Source organism: Paramormyrops kingsleyae, chromosome 9, assembly GCF_048594095.1.
Source record: "Paramormyrops kingsleyae isolate MSU_618 chromosome 9, PKINGS_0.4, whole genome shotgun sequence".
NCBI lineage: Eukaryota > Metazoa > Chordata > Actinopteri > Osteoglossiformes > Mormyridae > Paramormyrops > Paramormyrops kingsleyae.
In genome coordinates, this window is record NC_132805.1 from 22,183,966 (window position 1) to 22,192,959 (window position 8,994).

An 8,994-nucleotide genomic window follows, 5' to 3' on the forward strand; every position below is an offset into this window, starting at 1 on the left:
ATCAGAGAACATCATGAAAAATTCTACCCAGCCCCTCCACAGAGTACTCTTTAGCTACTAGATTATCCCACCCACTAGAGTGCACTAAAAACAGTACTGGGGATCTTTTCTATATTGAGCCATTACACTTGGGCAATATCACCAATGTCTGTCTGTTTGTCTGTCTGCCTATTCTGGTAGTGTTTCCTTTTATCAAAACAGGTAGATAAAGTACATTGGATCTGGAATTTCCACAGTTTTTATTATTTACTGAAAGTTTTCTACTTCCAATACATTTTTGAAACAGATTATAACAAACAATTCTTCAGTTTTAAAATACAATCAATACAGCCAGTTGATTATTAAGTAAACATATAGTTAGTGCATATCTATGATCCTCTTTTTAACTGGTTCTTTGTCAAAGATCAAAATTGTTGATGCTGTTAATATCACTTCATAACTTTATACAACAGATATAAAAAGGGTTTACAGTTTACAGTTCTATCAGTTCTATTTGTGCTTCAGCAGAAGAGTTAGTAAGCTAGAGTTCAGACTTCAGAGTTAGGTGAAGTAATTTGATCCTAAACAGTGATAGGTACAGTACCAGTCAAACATCTGGACACACCTACTGAAAATAATTTGTTTTTCACCAAGATAATGTCCCTAAGCACACCTTGAGGTTATGTAGCAAGTATTATCGTGTGAACAAGGAAAGAGATGGAGTGCTGTGACAGATCACCTGGCCCCCACAAGAGTCTAATATTTGAGAAAAATTTAACGTATTGAACACAGTTTTTTTGGTCGTTACAGTATTTGATTTGCATTACGTCGTCACCTTGAGGCCTTTTACCATAAGGTGAATAACATAGTTAAATATAAAAGCAGGTGTGACTCACCTTTTGATTGTCACTCTAAATTTGGACTGTCATATGCCACTAACTCAAATTGCTTGGGTGAAAATGATTATGTTTCTCCCAATTTGTGATTCTAAATGCTATGTAAGTGATCTGACATAAAATGTTGATCCAGGGACCCTCTGAAACACTGAACACCATGGGGGCAGGTGGCATGCACTAATTTGACAGTTTCAGTAAGGAAGTTCCAGAGCCTTCATCAACTTCATTTCTAGAAATCACATGTTCTGCTGACCCTAGTAATTTAATAACTGTGATTGTGTTTTCATTCTACTGGGTCAACCATGCTTTCTCTGTGTTCTTCTGTCTCATGGTGTGGGACAGCAGGTGCTATATATTGTGAGGGCAGATTTACGGGTGAAATATTTAAACAGTTCTGAACTTCCTGAGCGGTTTTTCCCAGCATGCCCTGCACATCACATACAAAACGATACACATAGCGCTTTCCTGCTGTCTTGTGGATGATGTTCTTGTGGTAGTAGTAGCGTAGGCCACGGCTAAGCTTCTCATAGTTCATCTTGGGCTTATTTTTGCACTGACCCCACCGCTTAGCTACCTGGAACAGGATGAAATGGGCAATGGTATGAATATGACAGATAAAATGGCTGGGTAAGTGTGACATATAGTAATAAGATTAGGATAAGATACAAGGGTTATTGACTGGATAATAAAGCTGAAGAAAGACCAGTAGTTGTAATTATTGTTAATTAATGTAATTATTGTTTATGGAGAAGGAACAGCAAAATTCATACTTCAGTATGTTGGTCACATTTTTCACATATTATTTTGAGATTAGCTCATTTGTTTTGTAATCAGTGATTATGTTAATTGATGCTAAAATAATCTGATATCCAACTATAACAAGGATATTCAACATCATGTCTAAATCAGTCTACTCATGGACAGGGCTGGTCATTCCTACAGGCAATCTAATCTGAGGGGACGCCAGGTATCATATTGGAAGATGCTACTTGAACACAAAAAGACCTCTTGCATCTGGGAGAATTTTGGATTCCATACCTCAGCAGGGTCAGACATCTTGAATTCCCAGCCATCTCCTGTCCAGCTAATGAAAGAACGGCAGGCAGAGTCCAGGAGGAGTTCAAGCAGAAACTGCCACAGTTGCACTGGCCCTGAGCCTGGGTGAGTAATGGCAAGATGATCATAAAGATTCCATTTTCTCTGATAAATGCTTTATGGTAAAGCAGTATTTTTACACGTCATAATTAGTTATTTTTAAATGTAAGTAGTTGGAATCATCGAGTAAAGATTAGTATTTGGAAAGGAAAAATACAATTATCTTTACTCCTTTCATTTTTTACTTTTACAGCTGCAAACCCCAATAAAACTTGAAATATCATATAGAAACATGCCATTTCTCTGTATAATGGACAAAACTGACTTCCTTTGTAATGTACTGACAGGCTACTATCTAACCTGTGTAAGCTGACATTTCAGTCATTTCAGTGTTTGATTCTGTTTTTAGAGAGGCTGTACTTCTGTGCTTCACCACTTGAGGGCAGTGTTGATCAGAGGACTGAGAGTCAGCAGCCGAGGTACAAGATGGAGGTAGGCCTTCTGGAGGTGGGCAATAGCTAGGAGATGGATAGTCAGCCCAGAAGCATTTCTGGTGATCCGTCTCAAACCTCGTGGTACTACAGTGAATGTGGGTTCTGTCAGGATCTGTATAGATAGAAAATGATCAGCAATGGTAATGAATAATTCTGAAACCTATGATCATCTTACTTATTCTATTTTATGTAAATTCTAAATTGTCGACCAAAAAGTCTTTCTAAATTTGGCATATCATGCTGTGCATTACTGATTTATGCTGATATTAAACTTTAACATATTACAGTAAAATCCCGTTATAGTGAACTTGCTTGTAACGGAATAATGATCAGCAATGGTAATGAATAATTCTGAAACCTATGATCATCTTACTTATTCTATTTTATGTAAATTCTAAATTGTCGACCAAAAAGTCTTTCTAAATTTGGCATATCATGCTGTGCATTACTGATATATGCTGATATTAAACTTTAACATATTACAGTAAAATCCCGTTATAGTGAACTTGCTTGTAACGGAATATCGTCTATAACGGATGAGGTCTGCTGGTCCCAGCCGCGCGCCTTTAAGAACATGCAGAAAAAGCATTGGATATAGCGGACTCGCTTATGACGGAATTTCGCTTATGATGGACAAACAATTTGGTCCCTAGGGCCGCTTTTAGCTGTAGTTTTGTTTGGCTATAACGGACATGCAGGCTCTGCCTACAAGGCGCGTGGCATGCCGGTGATATCCAGCGCAGATACGTAGTTGGAATTATTAATAGTCACGCATCTGGTCAGTTAAAGTTGGATTACTACATGTACAATATAATAATGTAATATAATAATACCACAAATGTGTCTGCTGGGGTGTGGCATGAATAAATGGTGCCTGTAATTGTTTTCTGGGCATACGGCAACTCTGGATATAACGGACTTTGGATATAACGGACTGTTTTGCCAGGTCCATTGAAGTCTGTTATAACTGGATTTTACTGTATTTCCATTACCATTAACACTACCAAAAGTAATATTGATTAAAATGACCTGCAATCAAGAGCAACCATATAGGACATTTATTTGAACAGTTAAAGTGTATTGTTTTTCTTTGTAAATGTAATAAAATCACTGATTAGCAGCAACTATGTTTTATAGCTGAAAACCTTGTATTGTTATGTGTGTTGCATTCCATATTCTAGGCATGTATGGTACTTTTCTTTGTGTTTGTGTTAAGTATATTGCACATTTCTCACTCTTCCTCACCCAAGTGCTCCAGATTAGTCATGCTGTTGGCTTCCTCTTGGTAACTTTCTGTCCCTGGACGGTAATGGCCTTGTTCAACCACCACTTTGGAGCTGAACCCCCCCCCATTCTGTGTTTGAGGACAAGGCGGCAGCAGATTCTGATAGGTGGGTCCAGACCCCTGAAATCCCACTTGGAAGTTGTCCAGAGTTGTAGTACCTGAGGTAATATAATGATGATGATGATGATGGCAAAAACTATTATTATTATTATTATTATTATTATTATTAACAACAACAACAACAACAACAACAACAACAACAATAATAATAATAATAATACTTCATATCAATAACACAGGTTTAGAACTCACCATTTGTACAAGTTGCCCAGTAGTTGAATTCAGAGTATGGATCCAATCTGAGTGAAGTGGAGTTACTGAAACCAACTAAGAAAAAGAAAATAGATTTGGATACATTCCTGTTTTAGCTGAAAATACATTTTGTTACAATGAAAACATATCATAAAGACATGGCATGGTGGCCCACTCCTCCAAAACTGAGTGACAAATCCCAGCTGTGCTCCTGCGTTGTTCTCCCCATGTTGTTCTACCCGTTTTGTTCTCTCAGTGTTGCACGGATTTCCTCCAGTTATTCCCATTTCCTTCCACAGCCCAAAGACATGCACCAAGGCTCATTAATGTCTCTTAGTTGCCAGCAGTGTTTATCTGTGTGTGTGTGTGTGTGTGTGTGTGCGTGTGTGTGTGTGTGTGTGTGTGTATTTGCCCTGGTCATTATGGCCAGAGAGTAACACTGCCTTCTGCCTCGTGTTGCCTGGGATGGGCTGTGAGGGCCCCAGTGACACTGACCATAATACTTTGTTAGAAGATAGATTTTCATAGTATATACATGACAATAAAATCTCTTATATTCAATGTAATTATTGTTCATGAGGAAGTAATGGCAAATAACACATGTTCAGGATTATTGAAACAATATTTAGGCTTAAGGTTGAATATTTCCTGAATACCTTTATGGTCATATGATCTGAGAACTTTTGGATGTTCCCCATGGCTCATTGCATACTGCTGCTGCACTGACCCATTGGTATCTATCAGCAATGAGAGGTCTTCACCATCTAGAAACAGAAGTATGCACATATTGTATACACTGTATTCCAAGAGTTATATAATGACAATACCAACTTAATAGCTATTATAGTGCTCAAGATAGCATAGGGTGACCAGATAATCCATGTCAGGGAGGACACTCTGAGATAGGACAGGAATTGTAAATGACCATTTCAATTAAACTGACCTGGATTTCACTTGAGCACCGAGTTCTTGCTGTGTGTTGATTGGTCAGTCTCCTATAAGCATGCATGTGTCACTAATGCTAATGTAAAACAGCTGGATGAGTCTTTCAGTCAAGGAAACAAACCAGTCAAAGCACAAGAAGAGCTGAACTCTTTAGCCGAGCACAGGAGCCTTTTAATTTGGAAGTAGTTTGTAAAACCCGAAGTAGCTCAAAGTGTCCTCCCTGACATGGATTATCTGGTCACCCTAAAATAGCAAGATAGCAGTCAATGCCACCATTGTACACAGTTTTGAATCACCTATCATTACTCCTTTAAGCGCAAAAGAAAAAATGCCCAGTCTCGATGACACACATATCTATCTTTATGAAACAGGGTTATTATCGTTCACGAAAACTAACGAAATAACGGAAAACTAAATGATAAAAAACATCAACAAATTAAAATAACAACGAGGCTTCACGAAAAAACAATAACTGAAACCGTATAGTGTACATTTACAAAACAAACTAAAATAAACTAAAATTACAGAATAAATGTGTTCAGTTTTCATTTTTGTCAATGTATTTTATACATAACTCTAGGTGGATGATTTCCACCTGCTGTCGTCTGGCTTGAGAAACAGAACCGCATATGTGGAGCATGGTATGTGAGCGGAGCAGAACGGGAGCGAAAGTCATATTTGAAGAAAAAAACAGGAGCGTTACCTTATCTCTCGCTCTGACTCGCTCCACTTTCGCATACCATAGCGGTACCGGACCCACTCACAGAATGATTCTGAAGCATGACTGACCCAGAATCTATCTGTGTATTATTAGGTTACCTAGTGAGTCAGTGCCGCACCCATGTGTTAAGGGCTTTTTTGGAGCAAGCGGTGAGCGATTTCGTTGAGCATTTCGGGGAGTGATAATGAGCGGAGCGGTCTTGCAGTACTCTGTACATCGCGTTTTCCTAAAGATCAATAAGAAATTGTTGCTTGACTGAAGTACACTCGTCTCTCTCTCTCTCTCTCTCTCTCTCTCTCTCTCCCCTTTTATAGTTGTTCTGTTGTGGATGGTTGTTCATCTGTCTGTAAATACATTTTTGAAAACGGTGTACTTTGTTGAGTTTTATTACACATTTTTTTCTAACCTATTTGAATCGTGCCATGACAAATACCTTATATTACAAAAAACTAAAACTAACACTAAAACTAATCAAAACTAAACTAAAACGAAACATTTTCAAAAACTGAACTAAACTAGCAAATCTTAAAAGCTAATAAAAACTGAAAATGAAAACAAAACTGAAAATTAAATATAAAAATAAAAATAATGAAAAATGCACAAAAAATGGTGAAAAACTTTAAACAAGCCTTTTCTCTCTTACATCAAATCGCACTTACTGTTTATTAGATTAGATTGGTTTAAGATGTTATCATGATCCTGTTTGTGGATGTCAATGTAGCCTTCAACTGTATCACAGCAGAATTCTTTTACATCTAATTCTATAACTGTGGATCACCAGCTTCCTGAATAATAGGAAATATGTGTACCAGAGTTGTCATCTATATACCACAAGGTCATGTGATCTGCCCACTAATGTTCTTCGTCTATACAAATAATGGTACTCCAAGAACCTGTCAATCACAAAACTTATAAGTATGCTGAAGAGATCACTCTTGTAGACCTAATCACTAATACCCCTCTTGCCCATTCCCAGAGTCAAGCGTTTCTTTAGCTCATATTAAATTGACATGTTATTGATTTTAACATATTTATTAACCTAATATTCTATGTAGTATGTATACAATTCATTGCAAAATATTTATTTGTTGTCCATTAATTCTCTGCACAGCATCTCTTTGTGAAGGCAGGCGTCTGTATATACACTATATATATAACTTAGGAAATAGATCTTGCCAAAGTAACTTACAGGGGCTACAATTAAGGTAACTTACAAGAGTATTACAAGAGTATTAACAAGAGTTTGAATTGACAGATAAATCCCAGTCTGTACTGCTTTGATTACTTATAAAACATGAGGCTATAGTCCAGCTGGGATCCAGTTGAAATTCTAGCAAATAAATTTTCTTTTAATTAAGGTTAATTTGGATTTTAATTAAGCAGCCTATCCCAGGAAGCAGAAGGTCCTATATAGTGCACCCAAGCCTGAATACACAGAGCACTTGTAAACACTAAGGTCAATTTAAAGAACCAGTTTACCTAAACAATATATTCTCAGATGATGGGAGGAAAGAGCATGGAAACTCCACAAACATACAAAGCAAGGGCATGAATCCCACCCACAGCCTTTTTAAATGCTAAATATGTATAGGTATTGCCAAATATTATGCTAATTAATAAATATCAAAATGTGTTATGTTTTACACCATGTTTTTAGACTTTTCTTGTGTTTGATATGGAAAAAACATGAAACTGACGGAAGAACTGGATTGTTTTTGGAGAGGAAATAAAAAAGAATGCCCAAGACATTTACCTTAAAGTTGAATAAATAAACAACTGAAGCTAAAATGGCCATCCCACTGCTACTACAATATACTTTAATGGCTCCACTTCTTTATCTATTGTTATAACCATGCTTCATTTTTATGTGATATTTAAGGGCTAACAAAGAACCATTTTCATATTGATCAGGTTAATACAGCTTTAGTAAAACAAATGTTCCACCTCCTTGTTTCGCTCCTGAAACATTGAACAAATTTGGAAGTAAGAAGGAAATGATAGCAGAGGGACAGAGTTAGCATTGGGTGGAGAGGGGCACTCAGCAAGGGGAAGCAGGAAGCCTGGCGGAAGGGATTAGAAAAGACAGAGAGTAAAAAAGTCATCACCTTGACTGTCCTACATTTCTGTCTTCCCAGTTTAGATAAAATCCATTCTCAAAAATGCTTATTCCATAAACTACCGCATTACAGCCTCAGTGGAAACTAACAAGCAAAAATCTATTTTTCGGTTTTGCCACATCAAAATTCTGTCCTTTTCTGTGTAGGACGCAGGACGTATGATAAACACAGGCTAGCACAAAACAATGATTATGTTCTATTTGTGGTTAATTGTTTGTCAATTACAATACTATTGTATCGTTTTTCTCATTTCTTACCATATGACCCAAAGTCAAATCCAGCTGGGACTTCCTGCATTCTGAAATCCTCCAGGTTAAAGTCGGCCTGGTACATGTTCATCTGTCAGTCATCAGCGGAGGGACAGAGTGATATTAGCGCAATGACATGTGGACGATATTCCTTATCCTAAAATACTACAACGCAGCCCGTTCAAATGCATTCGCTCCCGAAAAGTGCATTCTTTTTTTCCAAAATCAACAATAGCATAATTAATAGTACAACTCACAATACTAAAATAAACATTGTATAACAAACAAGAAAAAGATTTTCTGTCTGTTATGACTTTTATTTTTAAAAATGTTTAAATTCATATGGGTATTGATGAGCGTTTGCCCATCCGTCACAATAGTAAATAATATTGTGCTAATACATTACAATAACAAGCAATGCAATTTCAACTTTTATTACCTGTGACTTTCTAATTATAACAGTTCTGACGATGTATATGAAGATTGCAGTCCGGACGCTGAGGTAGGAATTTGCTGCCTGTCTCTCTCTGTTTCGGGACAGTTATAAAGAGAAGGCGCGCGTAGGGGCGTAGCCAGAGCCACCCAGAATGAATGCGCACTGCTTCGTGACTTCTGTCCCCATCGTCTTAATGTTTTATGACGTCAGTTGTGTAGGTAGCCTCTATTACTATTACTTAAAATACTCCAACTAATTAGAAATACTAACACGATAGTCATTGAGATACCTGTATAGAGCATGTTGCATACTCAGTGTTGAAAATACATGTGTTGTAGTAGTTTGAATTAAAAATTTCGGTGAATGAAGATTTCCAAAATTTAAGCCTGTCTTAAATTCCAGATATCTTGAATAAATTATATTATCATTGTTGACTCAAGTAATATGTATGTTTTATAGCTTTAAA

The 8,994-nt window shown here is 37.0% G+C and overlaps 1 protein-coding gene across 2 annotated transcripts; it reads right to left on the reverse strand.

Moving 5' to 3' along the window:
* Positions 1-222: 222 nt before the first annotated feature.
* Positions 223-8,669, reverse strand: etsrp (ETS1-related protein). 2 transcript variants are annotated; one of them, XM_023837125.2, is made up of 8 exons: positions 8,532-8,669; positions 8,102-8,183; positions 4,718-4,825; positions 4,062-4,136; positions 3,710-3,907; positions 2,391-2,576; positions 1,914-2,032; positions 223-1,449 (listed from the first exon to the last, which is right to left on the reverse strand). In XM_023837125.2, the coding sequence occupies exons 2-8, from the start codon at positions 8,181-8,183 to the stop codon at positions 1,159-1,161; spliced, it is 1,059 nt and encodes a 352-aa protein (XP_023692893.2). In that variant the 5' UTR covers positions 8,532-8,669; the 3' UTR covers positions 223-1,158. The 2 variants fall into 2 exon arrangements, with proteins under 2 accessions (XP_023692893.2, XP_023692892.2); XM_023837124.2 differs by having other exon boundaries at positions 2,331-2,576.
* Between the last annotated feature and the right edge of the window lie 325 nt (positions 8,670-8,994).